General features: G+C 41.1%; 1 protein-coding gene across 1 annotated transcript in view; it reads right to left on the bottom strand.

The window, feature by feature from the left end:
• Positions 1-15,252, bottom strand: part of dnah10 (dynein axonemal heavy chain 10) — a 48,471-nt gene that overhangs the window by 13,500 nt on the left and 19,719 nt on the right. Inside the window, exons 37-65 of the mRNA XM_088617835.1 lie at positions 14,952-15,143; positions 14,503-14,621; positions 14,112-14,270; positions 13,626-13,761; positions 13,308-13,430; positions 12,889-13,020; positions 12,475-12,691; positions 12,197-12,316; positions 11,925-12,070; positions 11,548-11,700; positions 11,109-11,369; positions 10,848-11,020; positions 10,669-10,762; positions 9,892-10,059; positions 9,384-9,572; positions 8,732-8,903; positions 8,246-8,449; positions 8,062-8,142; positions 7,586-7,783; positions 7,311-7,472; positions 6,643-6,817; positions 5,782-5,963; positions 5,237-5,373; positions 4,585-4,802; positions 4,118-4,339; positions 2,868-3,015; positions 1,660-1,939; positions 1,064-1,293; positions 194-467 (exon numbers count right to left, since the gene is read on the bottom strand). Coding sequence (XP_088473961.1) covers positions 194-467; positions 1,064-1,293; positions 1,660-1,939; positions 2,868-3,015; positions 4,118-4,339; positions 4,585-4,802; positions 5,237-5,373; positions 5,782-5,963; positions 6,643-6,817; positions 7,311-7,472; positions 7,586-7,783; positions 8,062-8,142; positions 8,246-8,449; positions 8,732-8,903; positions 9,384-9,572; positions 9,892-10,059; positions 10,669-10,762; positions 10,848-11,020; positions 11,109-11,369; positions 11,548-11,700; positions 11,925-12,070; positions 12,197-12,316; positions 12,475-12,691; positions 12,889-13,020; positions 13,308-13,430; positions 13,626-13,761; positions 14,112-14,270; positions 14,503-14,621; positions 14,952-15,143 — 5,065 coding nt within the window. The remainder of the gene's footprint in view (positions 1-193; positions 468-1,063; positions 1,294-1,659; positions 1,940-2,867; positions 3,016-4,117; positions 4,340-4,584; positions 4,803-5,236; positions 5,374-5,781; positions 5,964-6,642; positions 6,818-7,310; positions 7,473-7,585; positions 7,784-8,061; positions 8,143-8,245; positions 8,450-8,731; positions 8,904-9,383; positions 9,573-9,891; positions 10,060-10,668; positions 10,763-10,847; positions 11,021-11,108; positions 11,370-11,547; positions 11,701-11,924; positions 12,071-12,196; positions 12,317-12,474; positions 12,692-12,888; positions 13,021-13,307; positions 13,431-13,625; positions 13,762-14,111; positions 14,271-14,502; positions 14,622-14,951; positions 15,144-15,252) is intronic.

The following is a 15,252-nucleotide window of genomic DNA, read 5'->3' as shown; positions in this document are numbered from 1 at the left end:
ATATTTTTGTTTTCCCATGTGATCTAGAAAACAATCATAATATTTTTTAAAGCTTGATTTGTAATTTATGTTTACCACTACTTGCAACAAGAAGCAAGAATATGCTGCAGGACTGAAGAGTATACTTTCAAAATAAGTGAGCAATGAGCTCGCACCGTAAATAGTTTTCTCTTAGTCTGACCCCGACACTAACCAGTGCAGCCATAGTTATAGACGTTGTGAGTGAGTGTATCCATGATGTTCTTCAGTCTCTTGACCAGGATGGAGTCTGGCAGTGACTTCCGCAAGGAAAAATCAAAAACGTCCAGGTAAGAAGCCAGGGAGTACTGGTACATGGTGTTCACCAGCGCCATCTCAGCCAGCACGAAGAATAAAATGGCACCTCTCTTGGCAGCAGGCCTGTAACCATCACGTAGTTTGTCAATGTCAACTGCTGTCTTCTCTGCCAGTTTCAGTTTCTCCGACACCTTCGAACAGCAAAACACAGGAACAAACTCAGTGCCATTAGGCATGGGAAAACCGACTTTTATTGCCTGCATCAATCAAAAAAACACCATTACTCTCTCTTAATGAAAACCCCAAAAAATCTGTTTGAACTGGTTTCACTGCACAAATACATTTAACAAACTTAATAATAAGACCTTCATTCCCTGAATTTACATTATAAGTTTGCTAGAAACTCCAAGCAAAGGACTGAAGGAGATAAAAAAGAAATGAATGATTGCAGAATTAGCTGTTAAAATCACCATATTTCTCAAAGAGTAAATATATTCTAAAACTGTCTCCACTTGAGACGATCTACAGTATGTGAGAATTGATTTTATGGCCAGTTCTGGCATCCTGACAGGAGGATTTACTCACTCAGATTTCTCCAACAAACCCAGCAATATAAAATGGAGCTAAAATTAACTTGTAAAACAAACAGGTAATCATAACCCTTGTACATCACACTGAATATTAGCAGCCTGCCAAATTAATGGTAGGATTCCCAGAGTGCCAGTGGGTGGAATGAGAATTCGGCGATGTGGTGTTGTGGTGTTGGTTCGGCCGGTGCAGGACTCACTTCGGTGGCCTTGGACTTGGTCTCCTCCAGGGTCTGGACCAGCTCCACGTTGTCCAGCATGTTCCCAGTGGAGGTGAACAGCTCCCGCAGCAGCGAGTCCTCCAGGTCCTTCAGCAGCTTCTTGTTCTCGCTCGTCTCCTGAATCAGACGAGCACGCTGCTCCTCCAGCTCCTTCCTCTCGAAGCCCACAATCACGCTGAGCAGCTGGTCCTCCAGGCCCTTCAGAGTCACTGCGCACAGAACAGGAGAGGTCCATTCACAACATACCAGCCTTATTTGGGGAGCTGGAGACCATCCTACAGACTGACTACTCAGGACCTTCATGTTCACTTGCATGCTTTTTATGTAATTCAACAGTACATGAATTACAGAGTACAATATCTGAGTCCAGGTTGACTAAATTTAAAACTGCTTTATTACAATCTCCTTAAGAATAGCATGATAAAATTACACTTTATGCAATCTAATATTAAGATCACACTGATGTACTAACTCAAGACACATGCTAAGACTCCTTAATGGTATTGTACTCAACACAATCAAATTCCAGGTTTGAGTGCTACAGTATCTTGTGATGCTAGATTATTTTTTAATACCTGTGTAGTTAATGACCATTGCCTTTCCAAACACTGAAGGGGAATATTTTGGGTTGGCCAGTTTGGTGTTCAAGTAGAGTTTAAAGTTTGGGTCGTAGTCCACTTCCTTATCACCAAGCACAATGATCTGCCGACCCTGAGCTCCTTTAATGTTCTTCTCGAGGACATTGTCGATCACGGGATCGATGTACTCATCAACGTCTTGGAACAGGAAGGGGAAGCCATACTTGATTGCCATTTCTAGCTGCTTGAGGAAATCTGGATCATTGAAAGAGGAAATCTGGAACAAAATAGTGATATTCAAAACTTCTCAGGAGAATCTTTTGAACACATGCTATGAAATTCAATGTATATTGATTAAAAAACAATCTTATAAGGATTTATAGAACACTACAAAATGCAATACTGACAAACTTGCACAAAGTGCCTCTTAGTGAGGAAGATTAAATTATTAATAATCTTCAGGTATTACAGCATTTGCTGGTGGACCTGACAATAATATAAAAATCTATCTTACAAGATAGGGTGAAGAATGAGATACCCTTAGATTGCACTTGGTGAAATTCAGTCACAAAAAATGCTTTTACAGAAGGACATACAGCTAAATGACATTTTGCTAGTGCAAAAATCTTGAGAACACAGGCAGGTGCTTCCTCCTATCAAGAGGAATACATTCTAATTTCTGTATGAGATTTAAGTTTATAACCGTTAATTCTTCTTCTTGCTCTTTCCTGAACATATGTTCACAAGAAAAAAACTACTGCACGAGTTATAGCACTCACTGGCTGTGACCATAATTCCCCAAGGGCATTGCACAACTGGCAGAACTCCATCATGGGGTAGGGTTGGCATTACTTAACCCAGGCTCACCCAGTTCTCCAGCAACTCCCTTCCTGGGCACCAGCAGGCTTACGTGACAGTGAGAAATGCACCACTCCTCCGAATCGTGCAAATTCTCCCGTGGAAGGTGCCAAGTACCTGGTAATGTGACCAGTATTAAAGGACCAATGGCTCTGCAGCACAAGAGCACAGCTGCAAAGAAGCAACTGGCAGTTCTACATTGAGTGGGGATAAAATTAAAAACACAAAAAAGACAAATCAGAATGAAAGGGAATATACAGGCACAGCACACTTGATTTGGAAATATTTCTTAAGGCCATACAGTCGATGTACCTTCTTAAAAACTGGCATTTGGATTTGTTTTGTACCTTGAGATTGTTGCGCCCTTCCTTCTTCTTGATCCAGTTCAGGGCTTGCTGCTGGGGGTCAATACACATGGGAAAGCGGCTGGCCCGTGTGGTCAGGATGCCGTTCTGAACCGACAGCTCGTCTGGAGGCAAGCCTTCAGAGCCCCACCTACACAACAGCACAACGCATTTAAAGTAATGCATGCATGCTTAGTAGGGTAGCAAGGTGGCACAGGGGGTTAGCATGGGAACAACTTCGCAGAGGTAAGGCCTTGGGATTAACTTTGGACCTGGGGTGCTATCTGTGTGGAGTGTGGATGTTCACCCCATGTTCCTGGGGATTCTAGTCGCATGCTCTGCTTTCCTCCCAGGGTCCAAAGATATACTGGTCAGTTAATTGGCGTCGAGGTGTGAGCATGCACGTGTCTGTGAGTCAGCACTGCGATGGACTGGCGTCCCCATCCAGGGTGGACCCTGTCTTACACCTGTTGCTTGCGGGGAAAGCCTCTGGCTCCCCATGTACCTCAACTGGAAGATCGTTTAGATAAAGGATGGATGGTTAGTAGTAGGAATAAACAAGGATTGCAGACAGTAGCTACAGAGAAGAAGGCTCCACAGCCGAAAAGTTGTGTTTCTTCTCTTTTCAGCATGGAATAAAGCTTTACTTGTTCCTTTGCAGCTATAGGGAAGGCTACGGTCTTTGACCAGTAATGTTTTTTTAGATTCTCTCAGAGTTCATACAACTGAGTTGAGTTGTATGAATCAAGATGTAAAAAAAAGGCAAATTCTGCCATCTAGTGTAGAAAGATATCAACTCTATGAGAACTCACTGACAGATTAGTGTTGATTTTAAAGCTTAAGAATTAAATGTGTTTTTTTTTCCTAAAAAATAAAGATGACTAGCAAATGTAACTGCCCAAGTTATATAATGTTTTTTCTTTTTTTCCTACACCAATAAAAAGTAGAGGATTTTCTAAAAAAACAGCATTCCATAATATCATCACTGTTGAAATACAGGACACAAAGCTCCCTCCAGGATACTGTGATGAGGCCAATTAGTTGCATGGTAAATTGGAGGCTACTGGAATTCCCATTGGAAAGTTTAGAAAATTCTCCCGTAAGTTACATTTGACAATGATGGCTGCATCTAAGAAGTTGCCAGCTTCATTACCGGCGATGCTCAGGGGTGCCTGCCTTCCCGATTTCCCGGCTTTGCGGTGCTGGGGGAAGAGTGTCAGCATGCGAGTGCCACTGCCCCGCGGAACACACACCTGCTGATCTCCACCTCGTCGGTCAGCAGGCTCTCGACCCGAAAGGGCTGGCTGACGGGGATGCCCCTCTGCAGCACATCCTGCTGCCACTTCTCGTACACCATCTCTTTGCGGAAGTCCCAGCTGAAGGCCCCCTCATAACTGAGGAAGGCGGCGCAGATCAGGCAGTCCCCCAGCAGGCGGACCCTCTTCTGTTTCAGCTCTTCCAGGTCATTGGTCCACCTGAGAACACACAGCACGGGGAGCAGGTATGGTATAGTTAGGTTTTATGCCGGCTATATCTTTTTTTTTATGAGGAAATCCACCGCAGTGTTAAATCTTCTTTCAACTGAGTTTTAAATACATGAGGTCTTCTAGATCTGTTCTGAGTTGTTTTCAAATGTTACTCAAAAGCCCTCGGAGTCACCTTTAAATCACAGACAAAACTGCGTGCTACAGCACTGTGATGAGCCCTCCATGCTGCTTACCGGACATTCTCAGATCCCAGTCCTGAGATGAGCTTGTCTGCGGCGATGAGCCGCCTCTCCATGACCTCTGCCTCCGCCTGCAGCTGCTGCTTCTCCCACATGGCCTCCTCGTACTTATCCCCCAGGGCCTTCAGCTCCCTCTGGATGGCCCCCAGCTCGTTCTGGATACGCTCTAGCTCCCTCTTGCTCTGGAAAAAGTTCTTTTCCAACCTGGCCACCTAGGAGTACAGCAGGAGAATCAACGATCGCAAAACATTGAGACTTGAGAATCTTCACACACCGAATTCAGCACATGTGGTCCATCTGTGAATCAAAGCTTTCTCCTTGGTGATTTACTGATCTATTGTTGCATCTAGCAATGTGATTTAGTTGTGAAATTATTTTAATAAGTGCTTTTATCCAAGATTTGTACTTTTTATAGCCCTGCAAAATAAAAATACAGATAGTCCAAAGGAAGATTTGTTGCAGATTGAAACAGTGAGCCAGGCATTTCTTTTATAGCCAGGTGGGATCAATTACAATTTTGCTACCGGTAATATACCTGTATATCTGCATATGGTAGGTTCCTTTACCTGTTCCTGAATTAGCTCTGCACCAGCCCATCCATTTTTATATTGTGTAATTAATACAATACCAAACAAGCCAATTCTACCTTTTCTCTTTTGGGTTTAATTTCCTTGGCTACATCGCAGTATCCCATTACAGCTTCCACAAACTTCAGCATTCCAGATCCTGCTTTGCTGATGGCTTGCATTTCTTCAAAGGTTGTGTTTAAGTTCTTTAAAAAGCCTAAAACAAAACATCAGCATTACAGAAGGATTTACAATTCGACACCAGCAATGGAATGCAGTCCTCAACTCTTGGGACTACCTTCTCTAATAGTAGAGAAAACAAAGTTAAAAGAAAATAATCTGAGTTTAAGATATTCCATTAGAGCCAGGTATATTATGTGTATACCACAATTGTACTTTTGTTATAGTAGAGAAACTGCTCAACCACCAAGGTCACAATTGATCTTCACCTGAGGTGCAAATTCATAAAGCTGATGGACAAATGGACTGGGAAATGCTCTAGGAGAAGCACATATGAATTATGATCTTAATTTGTATTCAGATACTGTAGCTCTATGATATCATTTATAATCTATTTTGTGGGAAATTGTGGTTAGCATTTCTAATGTTAACAATGTTACTGTACCTCTCACAACTTTGACCTGTCCAGCACTGATGCCATCACAGTCCATCTCCATGAGGGATCGCAGGAAGTTGGCCTCTGACATCATTCCTTTAGCACTCTTCCAGCTGATCTCTTTATACCCCCTCATGACCAAGATACACTCACACACTACCTGGACCTGCTTTGGTGGTTTGGCAAATGATCTGTAAAATTTCAATTCAAGAAAACAAAAAGACAAAGTAACATTCATAAAACTGCCAGGTATCTTTTTTAATATTCCTACAGTAAAGCTCTCAGATAGACCAGGGAGGTGTTAAAGACTTATGGGCAGTGACGGTTTCTTTTCCTCTCCCATTTTTAAAGTGGGCAAGAGTGTACTGCACACAGGAAAGAAACGGACTATCACAGCACAGCAACACAAATGAACCATTTCTGGACCCTTGAAAATATAAATAAAACAAACAAAAATACATTCATACTTACATTCTCCTTCACAAGATGCATAAAAACAAAAAATGTAATCTATGTGAATGGGTCTCAGGTAACAATTTAGCATTGAATTAGGTTTTTGCACATACTGAAAGACACCTTCTTTCTTTCAAAAATGCCTATCAGTATGTCAATATTTACACCTTCTTTGTACACTGTACATTTAAATTATCTCAAAACAATGCAAAACAATGATATTTCAATTAAAAAAAACAGTAAAATGAACCACATCTATTAAATATAAAGCATTTTAAAAATGATAGCTATTGAAAACATAAAGGCACTATTTATTTTCTTGAAAAGAAGTCTGTGGGATGCTGAAGTGTTAGCATCAGATGTCCATAACGGTGTCTTAGAGTGCTACTGTGTGTAGACTAGCCTAGACTACTGTACCTGATCTCCGTCACGTCAGACTTGTCAAGATCCTGCAGTGCCAGCCTGGCTGCCTCGAGGGCGGGCAGAGCCTCAGCCAGTGAGCTTTCTGCATCCTTCTTCTCCACCGCGATCACCTTGTTCTGCTCCTCAATCTCCACTGCCTTGTCCTCTGCCAGCTTCTTCTTCTCCTCCGCTGTAGGTCAGAGAATGGTTTATCTCACTATTAACACATTAAGCATCAGCACCTGCAGTGGAGGCTGACATCATTATCCAAAAAGCCAGAGTGAACACAAAAGAGGGCGTTAGATGTGGCGTTCATATATTCAAGATGTAATCATGAGATGCTGTTCTCATAAAATACTACAAACAACCTTTCACCATACATACTGTATATATGAAAGTGTTGTGATGATGGGAATGAACGTTTTGTCTATAAATGTAATGAACAGTATATTCTGTTTGCAGTTTGTCGTCAGGTTCTTCTAAGAAACAGCTGATGGGGATCCTCAGATAAATTACCTAATAGCAACCAAACAAGTTCCTAGAATTTTATAACGAAGTTGTGCTTCAGTTTGTAAGGCAGAACGTGTACATGATGTGGGCCATCGAGATATGCTGTGGGAATGGTCATAGTTAATTTCCTCAGCCATGGCCTTTGGAGTATAATGTTGATCATGCACACTTACCAACAGCCGTGTTGGTGGAGATCTCCTGGAGCAGTATCTCACAGGCAGCAGATTTCTCAGCTAACACCACTTTTTGTTCAGCCAGCTTTGTGTTGAGCTCTGCTAGTTGCACACTTGCCTCCTTCAGTTTATCCAAACCCCCTTCCAAGCGTTTACACTGTCCTGAAAGAAGCAGAGAGTGGAAAAATAACAACACGCCAGATAACAACGCCATCTAGAGCACAGGGATCTGTGGGTGTGATGAGAAATGGTTCGTATTTTGTCTAAATATTTACCCAGTATATATTGATCTTTCTCTTCAAGAAGTTTGGAATACGTGCTGATGAAGTCCAGGTAGTTCTTCGGGGTCACGTAATTGCTGCGTCTCAGTTTCTGCAAGAACTTCTTACTGAATTCCCCAACAGACCCATGCACCATGCACACATGACCAATAACTGCTTCAGAGTGCTGAGATGGGATCATAGGATTTTCACCTGTCATCAGGAATGTCAATTAATACAGTGACTCTACAGGAATGTGTATTATACCTTCAATTAAATTCCCCCCACTTGATACATTCTCTTCTACAGTAAATCTGTATCTCAACTGTGTTTGACATTCTTACACTACAGAAAACATTAACAATTCAACATGAAAAGAAGATTCAATCTTAATGAATATTTTTGTGGTTTCAACATGTTCTATATTTGGCATCGCAGCAACATCCTACTCTTAACCTGTACTTTAAGGCACTGGAGCTCATGCGACGTACCCAGGAATGATTGAGCAACTGCATGCAGTGCCTGTGGAGGCCACGGCAGGAACCAGTCAATCCCAGTGTTATTCACCAGACCTTTAAGAGGAGTAACAACATTCAGTTAATATGTATGCTCTAATTAGGGTATCTAATTAGGGTTCAACAACCACATAAGCACAATGAGAGGAAATGAGCATGCCTGGGAAGTTTCTGCATCGTGTCCTCAAAGTGTCTCCAACAGGAGACATGCCCAGAACGATGTGGAGGTTGTTAGCACTCTTATTCACAAAATACTGCCAGACACTCTCCTTCGCAGGCCCCACGCCATGTTTCATGGCTTCATCCCTGACCTGTCCCAGCACTGATTCCTTCTCATCATCTGGGAACAGAGCTGGCACCATGCCTGGAAAGACATTGTTTTAGTAACATGCCCCAGATCTACCATTCCAAACTGGTTTGAGTTTCTGCAAATTAACACTGCGTTTTTTCCATTTTCAAAACGTATGAGAAAAATACAAAGAATGTTTATGTAGAAAACCAATTCTGTTTACAAATAAATTGGATTTGCACTCTGTCTTACACCAAAGTATGCCACAAAAAGAAAAAATAGCATGCAATCAACCCCTATAATATATCAATAAATAAAACACATTTCTAACAACAAAATAAAAAAAATTATAAGCACCTGATGTCAACATATTATTAATAAGTTCCAAGAAACCTTCTTCTGCCACATGGGCATCAGTAAAGAGGAAGACCATTTTCTTATTCTCTATCCCTAGCTTCAGGTACAGAGTCTTCAGATCCTCACGGAAGTTATTTTCTGAATAGCCTCGACTCAGGACAATCTCGTACACCTGTTGCAAAAACATTCAAATATACTTAATACTTAAAATACTGAAACATTTGTATTTCCTTTCACAACAGAATAAAAAAGAATTGCTTCAGCACTGAGAAGTTTAGTTTAGTTTCCAACCCCAGAGGTTGTGCAATGATAAAGTATTGCACCCATAAAGATTTAAAACAGCAGGGAGTATAACCTGTGGGTTAATCAGAATGTTGTCTCAAGGTATCAGCTATTGTACTTGATCAATGTATGTCTTCTCCATTCTTTTAGAATGCAATTGGAAAGAGCTGTATGAAGGCAATATGAAGCAAACTAAAGGGAAGGGTACTGTATTCACAACTAAGAACATGAGATACTTCTTTACACAAAGGGCTGTGGGAGTCTGAAAGAAGCTAGCTGGGGCATGTTGTTGAACCTGATGAGCGGACACTGTTTAGGAAATGGCTAGACAAGACAGTCTGATCAATTTTATACTGGAAATCTCACTCACCTCGCACCCAGCTGCAAAGGCTGCCAGTTTGGTGAGGGACTGCTTCCCCGATCCCCCCACGCCCACCAGCAGTGCATGGCCACGGTTTATCCTGATGATCCTGTGGATGCGTGTCAAATGCTCCAGAGCGTCGTCAAACAGCACCAATTTCATACGGGCTCTTGTCTCGTTGTATTCTTCCAAAATTTCCTAGGGTAGCCAAAAACCAGAAAAATAGGAATAAGAAAATATACTTTCAGATATATTCCTTTGTGACTTTATTATATTACTTTTATCAGTTTCATGTACAAAAAAGGCACCTTGAAATCTGGCAATAATACTTGTTGAATTGTTTGACAAGAATAAAAACTCCAATAAACTGCTTAGCAAAGTAAACAATACATAAATGTAACAGGATCTATGATCATTGCGAAGAAGAACAACAAACATCTTAAATTATGCACTTCCCAAATTAACTAATTATGAAAGAAAAAATGGGGTTGGGTACAGTTATTAGAAACACGGTTACCTGGAATAAAGCTTTAGAGGCATCATAGTCCTGGATATCTTCATACACCCGAGGCTCTGCTTCATTCAGCGCTGCCCGGTAGTCTCCAAACAGGATAGGGTCCCGGATTGCAGACTCCAGATCAGCCTTAAAATGTTCTTCAATTAAATTCTTGATATGGCCTTGGACCTCAAAACGGAATAGATGAAATTATAAATATGGGTTTTCAAAGTGTTAGCACACTTAAGTCATTGCCTGGTGAGAGTGTATTCTGCATATGCCAATCCACATGTTTGGAGAGAAAGAAGAAAATCTAGAACAGTGATAGCATTGTTACTACACAAGAAATATAGTATTTTTAGGAAATTACAAATAATAGCTGTAATCCTAAAGTAATTCCAACATCCATCTATCCGTTTTCTAACCACTTCTTCCAATTTGTTGTTGTGGACAAGCAAGGGGTACAGGGCAGGGTACACCCTGGATGGGACACCAGTCCATCACAGAGCAGACACACAGACATTAGAAGCAGACACTCATACCAGGACTTATTTCCCTGGAAGCCAATTAACATCCCAGTTTTTGGACTGCGGGAGGAAACTGGAGCATCCAGAAGAAACCCAAGTGAACACAGGGAGCACAGGGAGAACATACAGAATCCCAGGTCTGAAACTGAACCCAGGACCTTACCGCTCTGAGGCACCAATGCTAACCACTGCACCACTGTGCTACCCATAATTCCACCATATTCAAATTAAAATATCACATATAATATTAGAAACCTTTGCATTGACATACCAGAACTTTGTCAGTTTCATTAATAAGCCGGTCATGAAAAACACGCAAGCATTCATTCCTCCAAACTCTCACGAACTGTGGGACTGTAAGAAATCTGCAAAAACAGCATTTAAAATATATTAAGACTTCTCCCTGCTTAGTTACATCTTTTCTTCTAGATGAAGAACAGATAATCTCACCTCTCTGGATGGGTTAATGTCAATCCGTTGTAGATCCTGGAAAGGTCTCTCAGATTGAAAATGTAATGGAACTTTGATGGAGTGGGAGGCAGATCTTTAATAATGGTTTTGTAGAGCTCCAATGTACAAAATGTAAGCTTATCACAAATACCTTGTATACACTCCTCAAATGTCTGCAAAGAGAGAATACATCTTGCACTACTATTTTCTTTAGGAGTCCATTTTGCAAAAGTGGAAAGGGTAGCAAGACGGTGACATTACCTTAGTGTGTCCTTTCAGAATGGAGGAATATATGAGATGAAGGGACTCCTCTTCAGGGAAAGGTACATTGAAAACACTGAACAGAGAAATAAACCTGGGGTCTACTTCATTCCTTCCACCACCTGCTTTCCCCATCGCGGCAATAAAGCCAAGATCTTTGAGAATCTTGCAGTTGAGCTCTTTACCCCGATCATACATGCCACCTCTGTCTAGAAGCAGTTTGAGAAGGGCTATAGGCTGCTGTGTCCCATATTCATCAACCTGCAAGAAACCAATTTACAGTACAAGAACAGAAACAAAGGATCAAGAGTTCTTTTAATTACTTGATGGAGGAAGACATCTTCAGAGGGCCCTAGATACAGTATATTGTAACATGTAGTTTACGATTTGGTGTGGCTGGATTTTGAAACCCAGGAGAGTTGTCTCAATGTGGTCTTACCCTTGGCATGTTAAGATCATCCATAAACACCAACAGTCTCTTTCCCATAGGAGGCCCATATGTTTCTTTAGTTCTTTTCTCCACATTTGCTTCAAGGTTTCTTTGGAGATCCATCGAAGTGGTCCGGGATGAGAAATTGATTGTTAGCATTACCTATATGAGACAGTAAAAAGAGTGACAAAGGTGCCAAGAAGACTCCTGAATTCCCATGGTATATTTCTCAATTTCAGATATCCTTTTACTCAAAATCAAATGTGCAGCATTTTAATCCTTGGCTGCATGCCTGCACGTGAATTTCATCAGATCCTCCATCAAACTTTTATCCTTGTACTATGTTTAAGCACAATCTTTTTTAATGCAAAATTTTTTGGACCTACTGTTGTGTCTGTATTGAGATTTTTGAGGAAGTTCTGAGTCGTGGCAGTCTTGGAGGTACCAGACTCTCCCACCAGCACAACAGGGCGCTTGATCTTCACCATCTGCTCCACCAGCCAGCTGATGCGTGTTGTATCCACTGTAGGCACTGAAACAAGCAACAGAAAAGATATGATAATGCGGAGCAGCCTGTACAATAAACTGTATAAATATTGTTTCAAAGAAGAGTAAAAACAGCACTGCTATAATATGCAAAAACCATAGAGAAACTCACCAAGGATGTCAATAAACTTGATGTCAGGGTTGTGAATATATTTAGGAACCAGAGAGCTCCAGGGCAGCCATTTCTTTTGCTCCCCATCAAAATGAAAGTCATACAGGGTTGGGAGGTGACCTGCAAAGAAACAGGGTAATAAAAGAAGATGGTTTTTACAACATCACCTACTTATCTGTTTTAAATGGCATGAATTCATGGGTTCTGGTCTGCAAAAAGATTGATGGAGCTTTACAACAATGAGATGGTAATACCGCGACTGAAAATGGCTAGATTACCTGGCAGTTCTCCTGGTCCAGCTAGTGTTTTTTCATCATGAACCGTGGACATGGAAGCCAGTCTTTTAATGTACTGATCAAACTTAGTCTTCCCTGATTCCAATAAGGCACCTCCCAGGGAACAGTACAGGGCCTCCAGGAAATAGCACTCCAGTTCGTCTGCCTCCTCCACTTCTTTTTCTAGTAGAGCATCCAGCATCATACTGAGCTGGACCACCTGTCACATCACACCATACCATAAGACCAAGAGAAACTACACACGGCACATAGGTTTAAAACATTTAAAAACAGATACCTCTGGCTATTTAAGAGGTGCCATGTGCCCTGAAGTGGAAATGTCCTAGAAAGCAACCTTTTCCACATTTCAATCTGAAATGTGTAATTATATATTTTTTTCACATTCTTACAACTTACCATGTTTAAGTCTGTTTGCGGAACAATAGTCTTTAGTTTTTCCCCCTGTTTGCCATCAACAATTCCTTCCACTATCATCGCAATGGTGTCAGGAACGTACTTTTCAAACAGTTTATTTAGTTCTGCTTGTTCCTGTCATGGTGTAAAAGATGATGTAACAGTTCATCAGGTAAAACAGGTCCTGAAGATCACATCTGCTAAGAACTGTTTTCACACTTAAATAAGCTCATGTGATAAACTTAAACACTTAAAGATACATGGCTCTTTACAAATTAGTGCCTTTTTATATATTTGTGAGCTCATTATTACTATGCAATATTCTCAAATCTAGAGTCCAAAGTACATCACTGCATATTTCAAAAAAGCATTACAAAAGAAGATCGTTAATTGAACAGATGAATTTGAAAGCACTCTCCTACCTTTGCCGGCCTGCTGTTGACCCACTTTTGCCAGTAGGGTGTGAAGCGTAGGTTTTTGGGATCCACAAATACCATTCCACAGCGGGACACAGTGGCAGGAGAAGCATATTGCAAATCTCCAACCTAAGGAAGAAAAAGAACACATGAAACCACCACTGTAAAACACAATTAGTAGGCATACAGTCTAGTAATTTCTAAAGTGAACATTACTACGGGTTTGCCAATTCTTGTGCCATGGGAAAGGGATAAAATAAGGTAGGTGTGAATGGGGTAGAATGATCATACTGGGCAACACTGAAAAGTTAAGCTGAGTGTTACCTCAAAGAGTAAGGCACAGTGTGCTTGGAGTCGGATACGTTCACCATTAGCCAGGGTCAGCAGCTTGTTGTCATCCATCACCGAGTTCATATTTTCAACCCACAGAGCATCAACATCTCCGTCAAACAAGATATACCTGCAGGACAATCGATATCACATCTCAGCACCAACAAAAACAGCAATTATAAAAATGTATATCACAGTAATCTGTTCACATCAAGACAACTGAAACAAGTCACAAACAGAATTAAACATTATACATAACTAAAGCCATGCCACTAACAGTTTCTACTATAGAAGGAAATCCTTAAAGATTTCAGGTTGACAGAAAATCCTTGGTCTGCCTCCCATTATTTTTCAGTGAATTTCTATTTTCAACTGGAATTAATGTCACTCATACCTTTGATGTTCAAAGGCTTGTCATGAACAAAAATAATCTGTGATGCTTATATGTGATAAAGAGACATTCAGTAGACTCATTTTTACCTTCTCTCTTTTTTATCTGTGGGTTTATTGATGTCTCTGAATATGTTGGACAGGATGCCATCAGTCCAGTCCCGGGTGATGGGGTCCAGAATGCCATACAGCTCAATTACACTCATTGCTTTGGGGTTCAATGCATACAGCTTAGTCACTAACCCCAGCCTGTAAAACATCACCTTTGTAATACAGCGTATAAAATAACAACACAAGTCCATACACTCACTCTAAAACTGAAAGAAAAAAAAAGCATAATACATAACTTAAACACTAATTAAATTAACACATCTAGCTTTTTAAAATAATTTTTCTGGTGTCAGTAAAAATTGTTTTAAGTAGTGTCTGTACATTATATTCAGTCCCAAATAGTTTGAGGAGACAATTTCTCCTCACTCACCTGGTCTGGGATTGGCACAGGGTGTTGATGACTACTGACTTGCCACCTCCCGTTGGCCCAACCACCATGGTGGTGTGACGGGTCATCATCGTCTCATACATCTGGACCACTTTATCCACCTGAAGGACAAAATAAAACAGCTTTCATGAACTATCTGAAATGTCTTTGGATTTTACAAGACATGGTTTCTAACTAAAATTGTAACCTTTCCCACACATTCAAATCTTCAGACTTTCTTCTTGTACTGCGGTCTTTCCCTTTCCTGTTACAGAACTTGTTGTCTAGCACTGCACTTCTGTCTCCACTATATGGCTATGTTAACAGCATGTTTTTTGTATCAAAGGAATGACAAGGCTGTATCTTTATGAAAATACAGTATATAACACAACATCCATTAAGGGATTAAACAGCAATCACTGTAGTGGCAGGAGAGGACTGAAATCCCTTACCTGGTTGGGAAGCATGACATACTTATTTTCCTGGATGGTTTGTTCCACGGCATCATTAAAGCTGGGGTAGCGCACACGTGGGCAGTCGAGTCCAGGGAACAGGTCTAAGATGAGCCCCAGGAACAAGGGCACATCCTCAAAAACAAACTTGGGCAGGTTCATGTCCCTCAAAGCTCTCATTAACACCACGTCCTACAAAACACATGACATTTTTATTTCATCTTGTCCACCATAAGATGTTGCGAGGACGCCATGTTCAGGCAAGATGAAAGTCCTCAGCCATAGCCCTCTGTTACCTGAC

Source organism: Lepisosteus platostomus, chromosome 24 (genome assembly GCF_059453375.1).
Source record: "Lepisosteus platostomus isolate fLepPlt1 chromosome 24, fLepPlt1.hap1, whole genome shotgun sequence".
Lineage (NCBI taxonomy): Eukaryota > Metazoa > Chordata > Actinopteri > Semionotiformes > Lepisosteidae > Lepisosteus > Lepisosteus platostomus.
This window is presented reverse-complemented; position numbering and strand designations above follow the sequence as displayed.